The 23,547-nt window shown below is 39.2% G+C and overlaps 1 protein-coding gene across 5 annotated transcripts in view; it reads right to left on the bottom strand.

Moving 5' to 3' along the window:
- The window catches only part of LOC146324943 (synaptotagmin-2-like), a 91,962-nt gene that overhangs the window by 2,541 nt on the left and 65,874 nt on the right, over window positions 1–23,547 (bottom strand). For 4 of the 5 annotated variants that reach the window (XM_084720603.1, XM_084720602.1, XM_084720604.1 and 1 more), the window contains 7 exons: window positions 13,095–13,310; window positions 12,571–12,731; window positions 5,924–6,061; window positions 4,654–4,821; window positions 4,045–4,212; window positions 2,022–2,139; window positions 1,556–1,689 (listed from right to left, as the gene is read on the bottom strand). In XM_084720603.1, the coding sequence (XP_084576729.1) occupies window positions 1,556–1,689; window positions 2,022–2,139; window positions 4,045–4,212; window positions 4,654–4,821; window positions 5,924–6,061; window positions 12,571–12,731; window positions 13,095–13,290 (1,083 nt within the window). In that variant the 5' untranslated portion in view covers window positions 13,291–13,310. The remainder of the gene's footprint in view (window positions 1–1,555; window positions 1,690–2,021; window positions 2,140–4,044; window positions 4,213–4,653; window positions 4,822–5,923; window positions 6,062–12,570; window positions 12,732–13,094; window positions 13,311–23,547) is intronic. The other variant, XM_084720607.1, reaches the window with a different exon arrangement.

Below are 23,547 nucleotides of genomic sequence, written 5' to 3'. Positions count from 1 at the left end.
GATCAAGAGACAGAATATTTCAAACTTTGGGTCAGGTCCAAAACGGCGGCAGAGTCATTTTTACTGGGTTGTCAACTCACATACCATTCACACTGCATTTCTTCAAGGCAAATGCAAAATGAGAGAACTAAAGTCACTCTTGCTCCTTGTCTAGTCTGCAAATGTCACATCCGCATATTTCAAACCGTCCAGCAACAAATAAGCAGTCCAGTGTGAACGTTCCTGGTGGGACGTGAGATGTACGCAGCTGGTGCAGACAACTGGACTCATAAAATAAAACTTGTCTGACTTGCTTGTGGTCAAGATAGGAGGTTAGCCAATTCTGGACAGAGACGCATTATTCAGTAATTTATTACTGTAAAATAAATACATTTGCCAGTGTTGAGTAGTTTAAGTCAGTTAGCAGCCTGTTAGCTGGCATGTTTATTGCTCACTAATCAACACATTACACTATGATTGTTAAATCTGAATAAAAAACCTCAGTGTGTAACAAGTTGTGGTTAATAGGCGGTTATGTGCTAGATTATTTCTTGGCCAGTAGCAGTGACTTCCTTGAGTCTCTGCTGGTCGTCTGGCAACTTGTTGGTGATGGCAGGACTTCAAGATGCTAAGCTAAGCTAAATGTCTGCTGGCTCTAGCCTTAGATTTACCAGACAGGCGTGAGATTGGTGTTGATCTTCTCATCAAACTCTCAGCAAGACAGTGGGTACGAGTATTTCCCAGAATGGCCAATTATTCGTTTCAAGGGAAAATTATAATAGCACAAGTAGAGAAGAGTCATGAAGTCAGCAAGATGTCTCAATAATATAACAAGTTGCTGATCATACCAGAACAAATAATGCTGTAGCGGCAAAACTCCTGAGAGTATTTATCTGAGCAAGGGTGCATTTTATTGTTTATGAGTTTAACTTTTAATTTGGAAAAAGTAGAATGTGTAATAACTTATTCCAAAAGTTATGTAACTGCACTTTCATATGATGCTAATGTGCCATTTGCATGGGAATTGTGTGATCAAACGACAGGATACACGAACATCCAAACAAAAAAAGGGCAGGCACTGAGCTGAAAGTGAGAAAAATGAAATAATCAAATGGCACACGCACTGCAGTGATTATTTCTCCCAAGAGCTGAAGACTGGGCATATTGTCCTCATGTGTACTTTGCCAGTTATCTAATTAGAGGATAATGCGGTGACAATTCATCACAAATTGCTCATGTATGCAGCTGTGGTCACATTCTCATTTTTATCCGAAAAAGATATTCTAGGCATGTTAACATAAAATAAATTTAAAAAGGGGAACCTTACTGAAAGTCTTCCCAGCAATTAATGGAAGATTCTCTGCCTGCTGATTGATAGACAGGGCACAATGACACTGAACTAGGCACACACTGCTGTTTCACAGTAATAAGTAAGGAGTATTTTTAATTGAATACTGTGCTTTTTAACACCAGTACTTCCTTAAGAACAGTGCTTTTATTTCTGTAGGATACTGTGGTTCTCTTTCCATCCCTGACAGATCTTGAAGGATTTTAAGATGTGACTCCACGTCCTTACCTGCATTTGCTCAAGAGGAATCTCAAAGCTGAAGGACTCGTTGTAGTAAGGATTCAAAGTGTTCTTCTTCACTGTCGTCTTCTTCTTCTTCAGCCTCTTTCCATTCTGCAGCAGGTTGATTTTAACATAGGGATCTGAAAACAGAAAGAAGGCGAAAAATGATCATGGCAAATCTGCACATGCATGCATGCTGCAATGCTGCAGTACTCCAACAGATGGGGCCAATGCTGAAGCCAGAGGGAGCTGGAGCTGCTGCATGGTAAGTACTGCAGCGTCAGCACGTGAGCAGAGCAGGACCGACCTAATGGCTGTGCTCACAGGCACGCTCCTTCGTACACTGCAGTCCCTCTGCAAGCATCCAGATTTCACCTCCAGCTGACAGAAGCATCTATTTTTGTCAAATTGCGAACACTGAAATAGTGTCAGCTGTGATAACGTGATAATGAAATGCAATATGTGTATATACCTGACAGTCCGCCCACGTCCATCTTCTTCAGGTTCTTGGCCTCCAGGATACAGATGGTAAGTTTGCCAGCAGTGGGGACGTAACGCAGAGAGATGCAAATGTCACCCAGCTTCTCCGGCTGTGAAGAAAAGGAACAGAGAGAGATAATTAAATACGGTGTGGTGCAGAACTTCTCTGATGTTCAGTATATCACTTCAATATAGAAACTGTCCCTTTGGTATTACATTTTAAATATACATCTTCAATACAGTTGCCTTCCATTGCCATTACTTTGGTCTTTGCAGCGGAAATTATTGGTATTCTTAAGTACATCTAGTTTGTCTTTCCAAAGATAATAAAATATCTGAGATTGCAAGCAACTGTGGAGTATTTCTTCTTAAGGTGGCTCTGGGGAGGTTTCATTGATTAAAACCTGTTTTTCATGTTCTGGTGCTGCATAATGATGAACACGCCACATTACAGGCTGCATGGCTCCAGAGGAAGCAGCGCAGTTAGTGTCCTTCAGCCCTCTGAATCTCACTGGTAAACAGACAAAGTTGTCACCTTGTGCTCATGTTTATTTTTGTGCCAAGTCATCAGCTGAGTAAGCTGTTCAGGTCGCTCCATACGGAAAAAAAATTATGCCGACAGACTGATTGAATGTATTTCAGTATGTTTAAGATGTTTACGGGTTGCATGATGATCATGATTACAGATTGTAAAGAGAATCAAAGACTTCTGCAGCAAAAATACTGCGTTAAACATACTGAGCCTGGTGACTGGATTGCCCTGACGGATGCACTACTTTTCTTATTTGAATTTTATATGACAGGAGCAATGCAATTTAACATATTTTACACAGTACAGGGCATCAAATACTACAGATATGGAAACTACAATAAAATACACAGACCACAACAACAACACACCTTGATAATTTAAAGTGCAATTATCTAAAATGGGTACAGCTCTGCTTTGCTTCAAGCCAACACTTTTAAAGGATTTTACATCTTATTAATTGGATTTCAGTTGGTAATGTGCTCCAGGGTTGATTGTCTGTAGATCTACTACAACTCCCAAAGCTACGCAAATCGTATCTCTTTAGTATGAGACAGTGATGCCACCAGACAAGATTTGTTTTAGTGCATTATTGCATAAGGATGTCAGCTAAAATGGGTGCAGCTCTGGTTTGTAGATGGTTATTTTATAACAATATCAGTATACATGTCTGCAAGAAATTGCAGAGCAAACACGTCAAAGATGTGTTGAAGGTAATGTAGCATAACTATTATATAGTTTGTTCACTGAGACACTGACAAGTTTGACATTTTCAAGTGTAAAGTGTCGTGCTCAGTACAAATCTTGGTCACAGTTGTTCAAAAAACAAATTTAAACCTGCAGTAACTGATTTCTTCAGCTCCTTGGAGGCAGGAGAAACAAGTTGTAAACACGACAGTGACATATCATCACCGTTACAGTTGATATTGTCAATTTGTAAGCAAACGGTTGACTTTAGCTGATTTACACATCCAGCAGATACATAACAACATTATCATTCATTTGGTCTCTACCAACTCTTGCTAACCCCTTTTACATTCTCACTTTGTCACATTTGATAGATTGTCATTATAAAAATATCAATTACAGCCTCTTTAAGAGATCCTTATTAAAAATATTTCTTTATGTGTTGTTTTTAGGGAAAAATATCAAATTTGCCAAAATGTTATTATTGGACTGAGATATTTTAAGGATATTATATAAGGTTATTATGCTATGATACATGAGTTAATAGAGGAGAAGTGAGAAAGGAGAAGGGAAATATAAGTTTTAACTATACACACTCCATTTCTGTTACTCTTGTTTTGTTTGTTTTTATACCTGTTGTTTATTTTTATTGTATGTTTGACTGTCACATTTCTATAATTTCTTTCTTTACCCAGTGAGGCACTTGTTAGCAGATTCTCAAATACATTCTTAAACTCGCAATAAAACAAAAACATCAGAATTGCAGAAGTAATACAACACTCTACTGCGTGACTCTTACCTCTTCTTGATCTGCGCTGTCCAGATCTCTCCACTCCTCAATCGGCTTCGCCAGGTCAAGGGTGTTCATGGGTATTTTAATCTCTCCGATGACATCATGTTTGGAGAAGCGATCAAAGTCATAGACTGACATGACCAGAGTCTTCCCTCCCATCTCCTGGAATGGAATCTGGAAGCCAGAGACCGATCACATTTTACTGATCCGTATCATTTATAAGACTTTGGGGTGCGACTCAGATCAGAACTATACGGTAATACGGGTTTGGATTTTGGCCTAAAGCTCAAAAATCCCCTGATTTAATAACATGCAGCCTCAGCAGAAGTAGTCTGACTTTGACAAGGAACTGCGGTTTGAATTGTATTTTATAGAGCTGTGTCAGCAGGCAAGGTGCACCGGAGGTGGCCCTCTCCTTTAATTTGATTCTCTACCACATTCTCCTTGTCGGACACCTTCAAAGTGTCCGCTGCTTTTTATCACTGCTGGCCAGGAGACAAAGACAAAGAACCATTTCACCTTTAACAGGACCTGTCTGCCCATTAAACAGCGTCACGTACATGTTGTTTTAATAAGTAATAAGTAAAGGGTGACCATGACGTGGTCTGGTCTTACCTTGAAAGTAAAGGTCTCATTGAAGACAGGATTGAGCGTTTTCTTGTGAACCTTTGTGTCAAACTTCTTCTTCTTGTCGGGGAGGACGTAGACTTTGACGTAGGGATCAGAGGTGCCACCGCTGTCCATGGAGAGCAGATCAGCCGCTTGCAGGATTCCCACGGTCAGCTGGGGAGGTAGGAGGGAGGAATTAAGTGATTTATAGTCAAGAAAGCATTTCTCCAGCTCGTACTACAAAATCCCTCAGGGTTGGCCCACTAAGGATTCATTTTTAAACCTTATTAAATCATGGTTTAAGCTTGCACCAAACTTTAAAATGAGTACAAAATTAAGAAAGATTCGATTTAAACCTCTCTTTAAACTTCACTTTAGTTTTTATTCTAAACCTAGATTAAATATAATTGTTGCACCAAAACTTTAAACTCTAATTTTACATGTGATCCAGCATTAACTTCAAACTTACATTTGACAAGATTTAAATTTAATATGGTTGCCTTTATGAGATTGATTGAGCAAAATAATCAAGTTCAGACTCAACCTAACTGTGTTTTATGATGTGTCACTCAAGTTTGTCTGTTAAAACAGTCTGCCAGTTGCTGCCAGGCAGCTTCTTTCATCCCTACTGTGCTGTTGTCTGTTTTTTAATCCTCTTTTATTCGCTCATATCACTCCAGCATTTCATGCCAACACGTTTTTCTCAAAGGAGTGGAAATTAGAGCTTCTCTGCCAAGTTATCACAAGGAGGCTAACTAAGATAACTGACTTTTTAGCTAGCTAGCAAACAACATAACATTTAGTTAATTTTGTAGCTAGCTAGGAAATAATTTAAGTAATAAATTTTTAGCGAGCTAGCATAGAAAGTAATATTTTGTTAACTTTCAAACAAGGTAACATTTTGTTAAGAAATAGGCAGCCAAAAGTTGACTGTTTCCCCCATATTTTATACTTACTTGGTCTAGCCAGCAGTCAAATTTATTTATTTATTTAATTATTTTATATTAGTGTAACTGTGCAGCAGAGCTCTGCTTAACTTTAAATCCGGATTTATTCATTTTAAACCTAGTTTTGCTAAATTCTGATTAGACCTAATCTTACATTAAATTGATCTCTGTCGGTGCAACCAACTCCTTGATCCTGTTTTTCTGTTTGGATAATTAGCCAAAAGAAAACAGGCCAAAGGAACTGCAGTGTGTGATGCTTCCATAAATACTGATCTGCATTTTGACAAGAAAAATGTTAAATAAATAACTCAAGTAATTTGTTTGCTTGCCTTGTTCTCCTGGAAGTCATAATCGATGGAGTACTGCAGCTTCCCGAGCTTTTCTTTCTCCTTCACTTCTTCTTCTTTTTCATCTCCAGTCAGTCCAGGTTCCACATCATCTTCTTCATCATCATCGTCCTGTTGTTTCTGCAAAGACAGAGGGAGGGGGAGGGGGGGCAGGCGGCAGAAGCAGGAGTGAGAGGACGACTCTGAGGAGGCGGCTGTGCTGAACACAAAACCTCGGCCATCAGCAGTCGGGTTAGTCACAGCACCTACCTGCCACTTACCCCCGCTCACCCAGGTGTTACTAGTGCAATCTGTTCATCGATGACCACGGTTGCAACCTGACTTGATTTCACTATTTCTTGGGTGACACTATTTGCTGTTTTCTTTTTTTCATGTGCATTACAGGTATGATCAAATCTGCTAAAATCATAGGTACTGTAGGGAATTTCTCTGTGACTACAACATGTCGTAGAAATGCCATTTCAGTAGACCTCTATGTTATTGTGCAAAGAGTGGAGAGAGATAGAGAGAAAGAGTGAGAAAAAGAGGGAAACAACAGAATAAAACAGTCAAAATACAGGGGGTGGACAGAAAAACAGGAACACTTTACAAAATACTGCAATCTACTACAAAAGCCATGCAGAAACCTCTACAAGTTCACCCTTTTCACAGATAAAAATACTGATTGTCAAATCTTTATTACTGCTAATTGCTTTGTCAAATCAATAGGACTCACTTGTGTAGCTGCCTGTAATTGGAATATTACAGGCGGTGGACAAAATAACGTCAACGTGATTTGAAACAGGATTTCAACCTTGAAGTGACTGCATCGCGGCAACACAGGCAGCTACACAAATCCCAAATATGACTCATCCCAAGTGAGTCATAATAAGTTGTTAAGTTGTTAAGTCTAAAAAATCGTGACGGCATATCCCACACAGAGGAAAGCTGCATCAGCAAAGATGAGCCAAACTCACAAGTAAACAGACTGGTGGGATATTATGGGATATTTTCTGAACAAAAACAACACAAAGCTCAATCTTTTTGGCACAAAACTTAAACACTTTGTATCTATGGTGCAAGGTGTTCTTGTGGTTTTGTCCACCCTGTGTACAGTATTTCAAACACAAGCTGTCACAAGAAGAAGCAGAGCGTCCTCACTGAGAGGAGCTGAAGGACAGAGCTCTGAGTTATAGACATGATCTGATCAAACCACTGACGCAGTGATTTCTGACACTCTTCTTGAAAAGCTCTCAAACTTGCTTAGGCTGCAGGCGGATATCCTCCCGCTGATAGCGTAAGCTGCTTGACAAACAGGTTTATTTCAAGCCCGACATTATTACTGTTTGCCGTCTATCTGCTCCTGACATCCCAAAGTCTCATTAGTGTGTTTACACTGGTATTGTTGATAGGATTTTGCAGCTATTATTACTCTGGTCTGATTATTGTAGCTCACTTAATTACTGATATATTTCAAAATTTAATTCCAGAGCCCAGATTTTCCAGCTGATGCTCTAATGGGAATTATTGGGACTCGCGATCATAAACCAGAACAAAATTCAGCAGTTTACTGGCAGCTAACTGCTCCTGAGACTATCAGGGCTCGAAGAAGAACAGGGCTGTCGCAACAACTGCAATTTTGAAATACTACCGACAAGCCAACCGCAAGGGATGGCAAGTAACTGCAAAAAATGCAAGATCCGTATCCATATCAAAGACTTTTAGTTAGATAAATTTATTTTTGATGCCATATTTTGTGGTTATATCAGTGGAATCAGTTTGGATTTTGACGCCTAACTGGCCAGTACTTCAGGCTGGGCGATGCTGCACTGATGTTGTTATATTGAAGGACAGTCAAGAAACTGTGTGGAAGTTACACCTCATTTGAAGCAAACTTAACAACAAAAGTAGTAGGTTGGATGCCAGTAGCTTTTTGCGAAAGTTTACTGCAGCTGCGTTTGTTTTGTTGTCATATGGAAGCCAGCTGGTTCTCTCTGTGATCTTCTTTGCGAGTGCATGCATGTATATGTGTTGCTGCTTTATGTATATTTACTTGATAGACATGCCCTGAAGGTGACAATCTAGTCATATGTGAATGCAGAAATTAATTTGCTTGTCAGTATTCTGTAACTTTGACTAGCAACCAGCTAGCTAGCTCGCTCAGACCATGATGTTTCCCACTGGGCAGTGAAGTGAGAAACAATGTTACACTTAGACAGGGCTGCACCAACAAAGATTAATTTAATCTAAGATTTGTTCAAATCTAATCAGAGTTTAGCAAGTCTAGGTTTAAAATTAGTAAATTTAAAATTAAGCAGAGCTCTGTCTGTACAACTGAAAACTAATCTCTTTAGTGATTTAAACAAAAATTAAATACAGTTTAATCAATACAGAGATGGAAATTAACTTTTGGCTGCTCTGAATTCCTCAACAAACACTGCATTGTTTGTTGGCTTGCTAAAAAATTACAAAAACGTTACCTTGTTTGCTAGGTAGCTACAAAATAAGAAGAAAATATTACACTGTTTGCTAGCCAGTTTAAAAGTAAAAGCAAAATGTTATTTGCTACTTAGCTAGAAAGTTAGTTAGTCTATGGCTTGGCAGAGAAGCTCTAAACTGAGGTTCAAGGAGAGGTTTAAGTTTAATCTTTCTTCAAGTTAGTTTAAAGGTTTGGTGCAACTTAATTTAAGGTTAAACCCTGACTGAACAATGATCAGATTTAAAAACTGTTGGTGCACCAAATTACTTCATTTAATCTAAATGAAGCCATGTGCAAAAACAAACGAAGCAGCTGCTGATTCATCACGCCACACTGTTGAGCCAAACTACAGCAAATAACCAAAGTGGAAATTTTGTCACTGTGACAGCCCTAATGAAGAAGATTATTCAAGTCCTCTGCTAGCGTCCATCTTGCCTTTACATCACACTCAGGGACAGTCTTTTGGCCTTTGGAAGCGGTCATGACTAACAGAGTGAAAGCAATTTGCTCTGATATGAATAATGAAGTAAACTTTCACTTCAGATACTGTATGAAGCTGGATTGTATCTCAGTATGGCCTACTTTCCTATGGCTGTCTTCTTGAAAAAACACTGATGTCTTCGTAAGACTGGAGGCTCCAGCTACTCACTGATGAGCTGGAAGAGGAACAGGGCACACACGCACACACACACACACACACACACACACACACACACACACACAGATAATACACACACTATCACACCCACTGCACACCATACTGTATTGCACACACACACACACACACACACACACACACACACACACACACACACACACACACACACATTTGCTTACATGCAGGCTCTCATGCATGCTTAAGAACTCGGTCTCACTCCCTCACACATTCTCACACAATATCCTTATACTGTATGTGGCATTCTCTGTCTTCATTGTGCTAAATGCTTTTCATTCAAGCATGCCAGGCCGCACAATGCAGGATCCGAGTTTCTGTCTGATGGCAAATGTAAATGAATTACCTTATAATCTCTGAGGGCAGATAAAAGTAATGCTTTGATGTGTTTTTTTTTCTAAAACCTCTGCGACAAATTTTTGTCAGGTCCAAAAATTTCTGTACACGTGTTCTGAGTGAAATGTACGCATCCATGGAGGGATCATGCTACATTGAGAATTTCCAGTTGTTCTCAAACTTCCAGTGTGGGTTCAAAGATGAAGACATGGTATGTCTGAATGTATGCCCTTTGGCCAACTCAGCGGTGTGAATTGCAAGTTCGGTAATGAGGTCTTACTCCAGGAAATCTGTGGTAAAACAGGCAGTTGATTGTAGTTTTAAGTTGTAATCGAGTGAAATCGGGCATCTGGGCAAACATTCTGGCCCACCATTTCTCCTCAGCGAAACCCAAGTGCTTCAGGGAGAGAGGACGTCAATGACTGTCACCTAGTATGTCAGCAGCATGGGTCATCCAGGAAAGTTACTCTCAAGTCAAGTTGTGGCCATTCAATGGTACCTACTGCAAGGGTATATGCTGGTCTTTGTCAAGAAATATAAACAGCTTTATCTGTCGTCAAACTCTGAGCGTGTTTGCACGAGTGTGGCACAGTGTGGGAATTTCAAATCAATGTATAATGTAGATAAATTGCTTGCAAGATGTGTTTTTTTGGATGTGTTGCACAATGGAGGCCTGTTATGGTGGAAACATGCTCAAAGCTCTCGGCTCGGTAAAGATTCAGCTATTATTTGACAAATATCCAGCTTACCCCTTGCACATGCATGTTAGTGATCTCTAGTGAGTTGCTGAGTGCACTCGTCATTCAAAAGGCTTAACCATAGGATGAGTTTCATGTTCATTTCAAACCATAGACACTTAAACACGTCTCTCCTCTGTTGGTTTTTTGCCAAAGAAATTGCAATCTCTGGATATTCAAGACATAGCAGTTGGTGCGGCATATCAGTTCAGTGGATTTTGCGAAGCAGCTTAATCGCTCCCATAGATTCCTCAAGCACCCGCAGCACCTAAGCTTGCAAAAAACTAAGGAAGCCATAGCACTCATTGTCATCATCATCATCACTGCAATCCAACCCCTCCAAGCCCAGCCCACCCCCAACCACCGCTCCCCCCCCTGCCCTGGTCTGCGCTTACACAGAGCGGCCAGAGAGGGGCGCCGCGTGCTGTCAGACCTACCGTAGGCAGAGAAGTCCACCACAGTCAAGATACACGGAGCACACATAAGACACAAAGCAGGAAGGAGGAGAGCAGAGACAAAGGCAGAGATTGAACTCACAGCAGACACCAAAGAAGGGTAATCACAGCAAATGCAGTCAGCTACACTGTAGGGAGCGAGGAAAATGACAGATAGAGAAGCCTCCTCATTAGCACAATCATATCTTGTGCAGCAGGGCTATTGGGTTTTTAAAATAACTCACACACTTTTAGATGTATTCTTATTGTACTTTGCCAAATCATCAATCAAGCGTGTGTGAAAAAAAAAATAATTATAGGCCCAAAAACAACAGCATTGTGCTAAACTACTAATTTTCATAATTACTCTTTAATGGCTGTGAAAACAATGGTTAGGCTGCATAGATAAGAGTCCTGTCATTTTCCACTCAAATCCCAAAGCACAAGTGAGAGAAAAGAGCAACAATAACATGACAAATACATTAAATAACAGAAAAAAAGAAAAGAGAAAAAATGAAATATAATCACGGTGGATAAAGAATGTAATTAACACCTGCGGAGAATACACACTGACTGGGTTAGAAAGACATCAAAAAGTTAAACAGCCTGCACCAATGATATGTTATCTAATACATTTCTGTTGTTTGTTATATCGAGGGTTTTCAAAGTCTGAGACTGTGGGCCTCCCCTCAGACAAAGGTTGGAAAAATGCGCCCCCACCTTTAATTTACTTACGTAGTTTCACTAAATTTCCTGGATGTTTATGGGATCATGATAAAGATATTTTATTCCATAGACATTCAACAATTTAGCCAATATAGCCTGATATTGTTGTTTCACATAACATCAGACTACACCAAGTACATAAAAAAGGTCTGTTCAAAGGCTTTTATTGGTTTCTGACCCATCTCAAGTTCTAATTCAACTTTCTTCTTTCCTTTTTCCTTTATTTAGATATGCTGTGTGCTAGATTTATCTATGTTGAAAAGAAAATCAAAGTTTGACAATAGTTAAAAGATGTGGCTGAGGAACCTGTAAAAGTCAGATATATAATCACATCTTAAGTTAGCTAATAATGTTAGCTAAATGCTAACTACATAGCTAGCTCATGATTGATGTATTTTAGCCACCTAGTTAGCTAGACCTTTACATTTGCAATTAAATGGTACTAGCTGGCTAAGGATTAATGTAGATTACCTAGCTACATGATTGATGTTGAGTAGCTAGCTACTTGTAGATTGATGTAGATTAGCCATATATGTATTATAATAAGAAGATACTGGACACAAAGATGGCAGCCATTCAGTCCAGTTAGAATTGCTCACCTGTCACAAACTCCAAAAAAGTTTTCTAGCCTCCATGAGTCCAAAATTTATTCAATAGAAAATGATAATGATAATGGAAAATTGCTTTTTGGGCCATAGGAGAATTTCTCACTGCAATTCTATGAGTGGAGCCAGGCTGAGCAGCAATGCCCTGTTCAGATTTACATATTACAACTATGAGATTAGCTCACTAGTTAGCTAAAGATTGATGTAGATTAGCTTGGAAGTCAATGATTGATGTTGAATAGCTAGCTGGTTAGCGTACACCTAGCTAGAACTGCTCCTGGAGCACAAAGCAAAAGTAGGAGGGTATCTTTGAACTATCACTTAAACCATGTCACGCACATTAAGGCTATTTATGTGATCTCCTTTTGATAACTAATGAAATATTTTTCACTTCCATTCATTGAATCATCCCTGGAACACTTTGGAGCCCCTTGGGAAGGCCCGCCTCCCACTTTGAAAACCTCTGCGTTATATAATTAACTGAGGCAAACTTATCACTACATGCACGTTTTCTCTCTATTCCAGCACAAAGATATACTGTAAGCTGTTACATAATCGGCTCATAAACAGGCTAAAGTTGGCTGTGGCTTGCTTTGCTTCGTATAGAGTGTGGGCGTAAATCCCCACGGCCGAGATACGACCTCCCACGGTGGAACATACCTCTCCCCCTTTCAGGTTCTTCATTCCCATGTCACCCTTCCCCTTCTTGCCCTTCTTGTTCTTCTTCTTCTTGCAACAGCATTTCTTGATGATGCAGAAGCAGCATGTTAGAATGAGTAAAGCAGCGACCACGGCAATGGCAATGATGGCCCAGGACGGCACTGAGGAGGATATACAGACCAATGTATCGATGGCACATCCACACTCAGAAAGAGAAGAAAAGAAGCAAATACTTTGACATTTGACCAACCAATCATTTAACCTACTCCATGTCATGTCCTGGGCCAAATATATTTAGTAAGAGGTGCTAGGTTAGCAATTAGATTGGGTGAAAATTAGATTTCTCTGCCATTAGGAAGGGCAGCCAGTGATCAATACTGAATAAAGACATTATGAGGCTGCCAATGCCTGCAGCAAAAGAGAAAATCTAATTCCAAAATCGTTGCTCAGAGTCACATCAATAGAAGTTGGTTGATCAGAGCAGGTTTGTTTTTTTTTTGTTTTTTTTTTTGTCCGGCACTCACGTGGGATCTTGTCGATTTCATTCAGGAACTTGTTTTTGATCTCGTCGAAGGCATCGTTCTTGTTGACCGGCTCGGTGGAGTTGTCAGCGGAGACTAATGCGACAGGGGCTGGAGTCACAGTCAAGGCACTGGCCCCTGTTGGCTTAGCAGCGACCATGGGCGTTGTCTGATGCCTGAACAAGTTCCACTTCGGCATTTAGGCTGCACACACGGTCCCTGAAAGACAGCATGGAAACATTGTCATTAGGGGAGGCCAGTGCTCGGATAAAAGCAAGTATCTGACAACTTAAAGCTTGATTTCCACTTATGTATCAAAACTGACATGCAGATATCGAAAGTCAGTAAAGGATTGTGTCATTTAGCCAATTTTCACAGTTTTGGAGAACCCTGAAAAAGAAAACTACACACAGGATCCAAGTTTGTTATGCAAATATGTATTTTGTAGACAAAATAATTCATTGATAAAGACGATACCACATTAGCTGTCAACTTATTAATGATAAATTAAATCAAAAGAGGGAATTATTTATGGTCTATGGTTTGTTTAACTGCTGAAATTGATGGACAAGGTTTGTTGCTTTAGTTAATGGAGCTGTTTTAAGACTGGCATCTAAATTAAACACTCAGCAGAGTCACTTAACGCTTCTGAAATTTCTCTAAACGATGAAAAAGGATCAAAAAGTGGATATATCTCAGGTGGTAGAAAGGGTGAGCTGCTATTGATCCCTGGGCCCTGTCTACATGTAGAAATACCCTTTAGCAAAATACTGAACCATCAATTTTCTCCTTATAAAGTGTGTATGAAGCGACTTTGAACCAAAGTGCCAAATAAATGTAAAGTGACTTTGGAGCACTGGCATACAACACATGATTAATTATATTTCCTGCAGCTGTTGATGGTATTTAATGAGTTCAAAGTCGAAGTCTGAGTCTGAGCAAATATTTTTTTCTTCATCTGCTGCAAGAATAAACAGTTTCACAAGCAAAATGAAACTGGTTTTGCCAGATTTGCCACAGATACATCTGGAGTCCCATGGATGCAAATGCTGGAGAAGTAAACGGTTTCTTCTGTTTTTTTCATAGTGTTAGTTAAACTAAATTTATCAGCCTCAGTGAGATAAAGATCTTTTTTTATATATATCAGATAGACCTGAGAATAATTACATATTTACAGTATCACACAAAGACAATTAATTTATGCAAAGCAGTCATCACATACAGACACACTCAATAAAATATTCATCAAAAATATAAACAAGCTGAACTTGTTTATACTGAGTTTGCTGTGACTGACTGTACTTTGTTCTGCAGCTATTCCTGTACTGAGGCGCATAGTATGAAAGAAAATGACTGTCCATCTACAAGGTTTCCTGTTATACCCAAAAAACGGAATGAAAATTTCACATCCCCAGTCCTGTTAGCTGAATCATTACGATATGACCAAAACAGTGTGTAATGCATCCAGATTAAAAGGCCTCTCCGTCCAACAACCTACATTCATTCACCTCAAAACCAAAGATGGCTGGAAGCACCTTCTTTGCAAAAGATGACATTATCTGTGGAAAGTCCTGATATGCACACATCTTTTGTATCTTTCTATATACTGCAACGTAAACGTCAGCAAGATTGACAGAAACAGGTCTATTATAAAATGGAGCGAGTCAGTCACAGAGACAAATTCCAGATCTTCACGCCATATATACAGTAAATAAATAATCCTGTCTACTCTTTACCTTTCATTGTTTAGTTTTGTTGTCCTTTTTCTTTGCTGTCACAGCTTTTCTATTCTTGTGTAAGCACATTAAGAGCAATGGAAAAAACAGCATTAAATTCCTCATATTTGTACACATACTTCTGATTATGACATTTATTTGATGTCCCATGTCCCAACTCGAAGTGCTTAAAGTTTCTTTATACAGGATTAAGGGTATCAAACTGCAGTATTCAATTGAAAATCAATCAAAATGAGCTTTCAGTTTCAATAATCAATATAAAAGGCAGGATAGGCAATTTTTTCAGTGTTCGTTGATCTCAAGTGACTCATGAAATAAGTTATAATAAATAATTTATTTATTGTTATTTGACCGTATGTTAAGTAGAAAAAGTCATAAATCGAATAAAACTGATAACTTAAAATCGAAAGAGAAATCTAATCGTGGATTTGGAGAATTGTGATGCAGCTGAATGACACAGAAGTTTCATTCTTCAATAATTAGTCTTTTTCATGTGTTTTTCCAGAAGTAGCAGGAAACACACCGTCACCTTGAATAAATTATGGATTTCTCCTGGTTTGACCATGTTGGATATTTGTTGGAATAATAACTCAACAAAATATAAAACATAGATTTAGTTGTTTTTAGATATTTTAATGCTAAAATGTTGTATCTTTAATGTCTATGGATGTAATAAAGGAAGGACTATTATGACATGTGACTCACTTAAAGTTGTACGTAAAAGAAATTTGGTATATTGGACATATCATTCAGACACTTGTTCAACTCTTCCACAGTACAGGAAGTGAGAAAACACTGCAACAAACTTTTGGAAACATATGACAAAGCTCTTTTTTATGACTCAGTCAAGGTCTGAACCCTTTGGCTTTGTAACATTCAGTCCATTTCCGCTGTGGAAGTGCACAACAGTTTCTTCTATGAAATGATTGATTGTGGCAGTCTACAGCACAGTCTGCCATTTTACAGCGTTTCTCGCATATTTCACAGTGTCGTGAGGTGAGTGGACGATGATTTGAGATCCGTTACTGACAATATTTATGAGAAATAAGTACCAATTCTCAGTTTATTATCACACCTTTGTTTCGTCTGGACCCTGCGCTGTACTCGAGCCAACACAGCCTGACCAGGAAAAGTGTTCAAACCGTAGAGAGAAACAAAATGAACAACTACAAGCGACATTCTGTAGTGGTGTTTCCGCAGGCCAAACAAATGTTCAATCAGAGCTCTTATCGGTTCCAGAAATCACAGTGTGACAAGTGCAGCTGAAAGCAGCCTGCCAGCAGAGCGATGAGTGATCGGACAAGACCTCGCTTCAGAAAGCACCGAAAGATGACAAGCATAACAAGAGGAGGCTTCTGCTGTTGATTTTATTAAAGTCGTGGTGATACGGGCAGGAGGAATTTCCCATTTCTCAAGTGCCAATTCTCCAAGTTTGTGCCAGAGATTCTGCATCTATTTATTGCCACGAATAAATTATTCAAATTGAGTCTGACAGCGGGAAGGATAAGCTTATATTATTCACAGCCAGTTCATACATCTTAAAATATATGTCTCTAAAATAACTTGTGCTGCTCTCACGTAGGCAGCCGCCGTCGTGTTATAATATACTGAGATGGGAACTCAGTTATTGAGAAAATTGAGAAAATGACTCAGAATCACTTTAACCTATTACACATTTAAAAATAGAGAGGTTTGCTCAATAAATCCACAATCAGAGTCCTCGCTGTCTGTGTCACACATTACTGTAGATACTGTGACAGTGTTAAAAGCCTCTACTTTCATCTGAGGTTTATGTACATTTTATCCTGTTTGTCCCTCACATCAGGCCGAGCCAGACCAATTAAATTAACATTCATGGATATGTGCTCAAGCATTTTATCTCCTCCTCCACTCTGAGGGCAACAGCGAGGACGGACAGAGAGGACACAGACTTACGCTATTGTTTTATGACAGCCATTAGTCCTGCTTGGGAGCCGGCTCTTAGTACTCACCACAGAAAAATCAACCATATAAACCGCTTTTCTTTCAAGAAGGAAGTGTTATACCGTCTTTCCTCTTAAACAAGCCTAAGATTTATGAGGAATTACCTGCTGACTGAGGAAGCCAAACTGTACAGGATTTCTTGTACATCATATCGAATAACAACTAAATCACAATCCTGTTGCTGTTTAGTAATAAGTAAGTAATAATAGTAAGTTTAGTAATATTTATGGCATATTTTAAGGTTTGAATTGAGTTTACGGCTCTCTGTATGAACAAGCAGATAAAAGTTGAAAAGAGTAGCATATGAGTAGTTGGAAAAGTGTGAAACAGATGAAGGATGCAAAATATAGTGTAATCTGGGAGCCACACTGCATAGTTGGCTTTAATTTGTATGAAGAAGCTGCTAAAGGAGCAGGAATGCTTGGAAAAGTGGGAGCTGGTCTCATGAATATGAATGGGATTTGCCATGTTTACGATGTAAGTATAGTGTGTTAGCATGCTAACATTTGCTAATTAGCGGTAAACACAAAGTGCAGCTGAGGCTGAGGGGAATGTCATTAGATTCCATAAACCAGTGCATTGGATAAAGTCAACTTTTGACCTGAATATGGTGTCAGATGAAAAATTAAGGGGTCACTAAACGATTACAGCAAATCCCGAGGGGCATATGAATGTTTGTATCAAATGTCACGGCAATCCATCAAATAAATGTTGAGACATTTTACTCAAAAACACCATATCAACATCATGGTGGCAATAAGGGAAAAGTCATTGAATCACCAGAGTCATTACACTGCAATTATGTTGTGAGTGTACTTAAGGACTATACATGACATAATGACATCGTGTCATGACATACATGAGCTGTGTCTCCTTATAATGTTCAGTCCCTCTCTCTTTCATTGTCTTGGAAATAACTGAAAAGTGTCTTTTTTTTTTCAAACTGTCTCAAATAAAGTCATCAGGCCAAATGTGATTAAGCATTTGGTCTCTTCGTCTTCCCACGTACGACTGTGGCTCGTTTTGTTGAGTTGTTTTTTCCTATTCCCATCTGCTTTCTGTTTGACTGTTTGGTCCAAGGGTGGTGTCGGAAAGTCTGGACCAAGCAAAGCAGATGTGAACGCACCCTAAGATTCATCCTCAGTGGAGCGTAAATATCTGTACCAAAGAGAATGGTAATCCATCCAAAAGTTTGGATATTTCTGTTTGTACCACAGTGATGGACTGGCTAAAATCGGAGGGACCTGAACTATGCATGTACTCAGAAATAACCAGATACGTATGATAAAGACATGAAGCAGTCTTCACACTTGCATGAAGCTTGTATTAAGTTATTTTTGGCCTAGACGGGCTGGGATTCTGACTGGAGGGTCAACGGTTCAATCACCTAACCAACAGATTATATCTGGGAGAGGATGTAATAGAGCGTTGCCTGCACCTCACTTGTTACCACCACTGAGATGCCCTTCAGCTAGGCTCTTAACCTCCATCTGCTCCACTGGACCAGATCAGGCTGTGGTTGTAGCTACTGGGCAGCTTCCAGGTATGTGTGTATATGACTGTATGAGCTGAGCGATCCTGAAACACAAGCATTCATGCTCAGGAAACCTTCCTGAATTAATACAAGTTAAAAATAGACCTCTTATCCAATATGAATTTCATATAATACTCAATTACTGATATGTGTGGGAGTTTTTAGCTCCATCTCCCAACGAGCGTCTCATTTCGTTAGCGCTTGAGTCATCAGAATTAGTTAAAACAAAATGGCTCGGCTCCACGGCCCAGAGCAGTGCAGCAATGGGCATGATCTGGCCCTTATCACTAAACACACTGCTCTGAGTTGGATGGGGATCAAGCACTTTTATCTTTGGTGCACAAACAAACAGGGTGTAGCAGCCCCACGTATTAACACGGCAATTTTACTGAAAAATTAACTGTGGTGCATAAAGGTTAAATGTGTCTCTCTTAAACAGGAATGCAGCCGATTTTACTATTAACCGCGATTTAAAACGTCACGGTCAATTAATCCCAAAGGCTCCCTTACACCGAGATTTCCTGTTCTCACTGGCAAAAAAACGTACACTATGCTGGTACATTATTTTCGGCGCAACCTGCACAGATCGAAAACAAAGTTTCACCAGAGGTGCAGCTGCAGAAGAAGAAGAGAAAAGAGTAAAGTCGGCAGTGTGGGAGCATGTCGTTTACACCAAGAATGACCAGGGAGTCATTCAAGACGACGGATCACCCATCTGCAAAACCTGCCGAAAAAAAAGTTGCGGCTAACGGGTCAAACTTGATGCAGCATTTACGGGATCACCGCCCAGCTTCACACGCCAAAGAAAAGGTTACACATAATAACTGAGTTAAATTACGTTAATGGCAAATTACTTAATGGAACACTGAGTTGGTAGGGAGTTAATTAATATAAACGTGTCACTTACAATCAGTGGCGTAGCGGTGACAGTTGAGCTTTAAGTTCAGCGTAAACAAACGGCAGCAAAGCGGCTTGTTTGTCTATGGAAGATAAAAGTTTTCCTCTCAAGGACTTCAGTCAGTGATCATTCAACATTACAGGTTGCTTTTTCCTGTCTGTGTTGAGTAAACTCTAGGCATTGTGGGTTAATATACCAGGTGTAAAACACTAACATAACATCAGGAGCTTGTAGACTTCCAGCACTCTACCTGGGATCTAATTAATTGTATTTCAGTTACAGCATAAGCGATGTTTTCAATTTATTTCTATTATTTTTACTAAAACTTGGTGAAGTGCTTGTCTGTGATAAAGCGCTATATAAATGTAATCCATTATCATCATTATTATTATAATGATGATGATGATTATTATTATTATTATTATTATTATTATTATTATTATTATTATTATTATTATTATTATTATAAAACTTCAAACAAACAAAAAAACAATAACAGACAGGATTTAACCAGGCCACATGTAAAATTAGATTAATTATTGAAAATAGATGATTAAAAATGAATTAAAACACAGCCATGGATGACAGTTGATGACAATAACACTTAAGTTTATTACCCACATGAGTAACATTTTCCCCTGGGGGATCAGTGAAGTTAATCTTAGTCTTATATTAATAATAATACTTAAAATACTTTATCTCAAATATTTTTCCACCATGTTTTTAAGTTCTCTACTCAGGTCCAAAAGAAATGTAGAAAGAATACACAAACTGAAATTACTAAATAATGTTGTGATATTTTTGATCAAAAGAGCCGTGCAGACAGACGTCCTGCAGCCTTTGACTCCATTTGTTTTGTTCAAAAAGGGAAATACTGACATGCATGTTTACAGAGCAGAGGTCACTTTTATTTAATTCCAAAGAACGAGACAGACTTTTTGTTTATCTTTATTTATTATTTTGTACGGTATTATTTGATTACTGTTATTTCTGACAGCAGTAAATAACACATTAAAATCTCTAAAGAATGTTCATGTGATTTGATACATTAGTTCATTAGTAGTGTTGTGAAATTAATTAATGCATAATAATCGTGATAATCGTGTAACCGTGATTATTCCTCAGACTATAATCATACAGTCAAAATCTATAATTGTTGCATCCCTAGTAAGAATCACTGCTGTGGAAACTAACTAACTAACTAACTAACTAAACTTAGGAAACTAAGAGCTGTGTCATGTGCTTCTTTCATTTCCAAAGAATTAAACTGTTTTCTTTTTAAACAGATTTAACAGCTACTTTTGTTTTGTAGAAGAAACCCTCACTTTAAATTTTATGCCTCTTCTTTGCAGAACATTTACCTTGATTCATCATCTTACAGTTATATGATATCATCTTTTCTGTTGGGGCATGTTTTTAAGTATTTAAGTAAAGTTTTGTGCCTTTATTACAGACTAGTGGTCGAGTGATTGGGTTTTTCAAAACAATCAATATCATAACAAAGAATCGTTCTATTATTTGATGCACATTACAATGAAACACACAGTTATTTTAGCCAGTGACCTGTTATTTTAAATAGAATTTTCAATAATTAAAGAAATACGAAAATACATTGGGTTATGCTGTAGATTTCAGAGCGTCACTGGTATTTAAGGGAGAGCAGGGTACAGTATGCCATGTTTTAAAAAACAGTCAGCAGGGTTTTTTGCCTCCGCTGGGTGCTGCGTCTCAAGTGACGCTGAAGTTTAGAACGTTCATTTTAGAGGGCCTCAAGGCAGAAAACGCATTTGGGACACTCATACTTTTATTATGTGCAGCAGAAAATCCATACATTATGTATGCTGCATCATGAGTTTTACTTGCAGATGAGCTTCTTCTTTTTTTTTGGCATTTTTCTGAGTTAGCACTAGTTAGCTGCAAGCTAGTTAGGTAAATTTCAGGAGCAGAGCAGCTTTGTGGCAGGTGCAGATCCACACTGACAGCTCATGATGTGATGAATGATGTTTTGACTGGCAGGCAATTAGAAAGTTGCATGGAATACAAGGTTCGATATGTTGTAAATTATATTTTATAACAATTCAGATGATGAGAATTCTATTTCTTATAATTATTTTTTTTTTTTTGCATTGTGCTGAAGCCCCCCCAAAACTCACAAGTACAATTCCACAGCATCCACACTGACAAGACTGCCTGCAGACGTGTTTGCAGACAGTTTTTTGTTTATCTGCCTCACGAGCGCTGGCAATGGCTGATGCTGATCATATCAAAATGCCAGAAAATTAGCTGGCCAATTAATCGGTCTATCAATATTACAGCGAGTGTAGAGATGAAACCGAGGGAAAAGAGAGATCCAACAAATGCCCCCAGCTGGTCATGAATCTGGGACGTTGTGATTCGTGGTCGGCATCTTAATCCCTAAGGAGTTAGGGGGTGCCTTTTGCAGTATATATAACAGGCTGAACTGCATTTTTTTAATGCTATAAATAAGAGTGTTAGAGATAAATAAGATTAGTCAGAGAAAATGTAAAACATACTCATGCACATTAATGGATTATCACATCATATGTTGTCTCCATCATCATTAGAGAAAAATATGAGTCACTTAGAAACACTCAAATATGCCTGCAGGCTAAGTGCTCTTACTTAATTACCTCCCACCTGTCAAACTCTAATGATAATGACTACATCTCCTTTCCTATCACATATAAATACACGACGACAACCACTGTGACTATGAAATGCTGCGCTCTTAATCTGACGTCATGTGTGTGATGACCCGTTGACCATAAGAGTGTGACAACCTCTCCAGTGACAGGAAACCCCAGCCTGAAGATAAGCAGGGACTCCATGTGTGTGTGTGTCGGGGGGGGGGGGGGGGGGGGGGGGGGGGGTTGTGTTTATTGAGAGCTTATTAGCACCCAGGTCAGATCCAAGAGAAAACAACCTAAGGAGAATGAGCAGTAAAGTCATGCAGCTGTTTCATTACACAACAACAAGTACCCTGAACAGCAATTAATTAACAACCCACAGCCCAGACGGTAAAGTCCTTTGTTCCCCCCCCAGCCTTGACAACTTGCCTCTATACCAGATCAAACAGCTGTCTGCCACTGGCCTATATATATATATATATATATATATATATATATGTGTGTGTGTGTGTGTGTGTGTGTGTGTGTGTGTGTGTGTGTGTGAGTGGGTGTTTAAATTCGATTTTAATGCAGCACATGCTTCAAAAGTCTCAAACGTCTTAGCTCAGACTTTCAAAATGGCTTCTGTAAATGGAGAGAAAACTGGTCACGGGGTCATGTGACTGCAGCTCGGGGCAACAGTCAGGAGCAGTGGGGCGGCAAATTAAGTATTGAATATTAGGCACTGTGAAAAGGTTGCTGTATTCAGAGAAAAACAACAGCAATGGGCGCTCAGTCGTCACCGCCAGACGACCAGAGTCCGAGATACAGAACAATCTGAACAATGTGACCCCAGCGGAGTCATTCAGCCCCCACTGAGGCCCCCGCTGCCATCTGTGACATTACAGGTTACGTGTGGGCGGGCGGAGTGATTGGCCTGCAGCCGACCTAGCTGTGCATCACGTGCAGCTTCATTTCCTTTAAGTCTCGCTAATGTGATCGCTACAGTATGAGCTGGGTGGGATTATTTAAAAACGTGCAAGAAGTTAGTAACAATCAAGGCTTTAACTGTGAGAGAGATGGACTATCAATTAATTTGATAATTTGAGATTTAGGTCAATGCAATGTGCAGTTTATGCAATGTGGTGTTTCTTTCACAGTGGGGCAGATTATCTCTCTCTGAGAAATTGCGTGTGTGTGTGTGAATGTGTGTGTTTGTGTGAGTGACTCTTTCATCTGAATCCCATTGAGCTATTTTAGGTGTGAGCCAAGTTGCATAAGATATCGAGGATACTGTTTAAAGGATAATTGTTCCCGTCTTGAATTTATGATAAACACGCCTGAAGAAAAACGACAACCGCTGAGTCACAGCTGACCCCCTGATCCGGCTGGACTCGATTTCAGCTGAAAATATGCACTGGAACATTTCGGAGAACAAGGGGCATAGTAGTTTATTAGATCCATCAGACAGAGCATTACTGTAGTCAGAGAGCTGAGATGGTGGAGTTCTTTCAATTAGAGATAATGTGCAGCTTTGTTCCTGAACTCTTGCTACTCTATGGTAATTTACCCCTGCTGAAATGGACTTGGGGCTCCCACAGTCATAATGGTCTCATTTTGGCAAAGTTTTAATAGGATTACAGGAGGGATACTGATGGCTGCATTTCTTGTTATTTAC

This window comes from Lutjanus erythropterus, chromosome 6 (genome assembly GCF_056507025.1).
Source record: "Lutjanus erythropterus isolate fLutEry1 chromosome 6, fLutEry1.hap2, whole genome shotgun sequence".
Classification (NCBI taxonomy): Eukaryota; Metazoa; Chordata; class Actinopteri; order Lutjaniformes; family Lutjanidae; genus Lutjanus; species Lutjanus erythropterus.
Note: the sequence above shows the minus strand (reverse complement) of the source record. Positions and strands in the feature narration are given on the sequence as shown.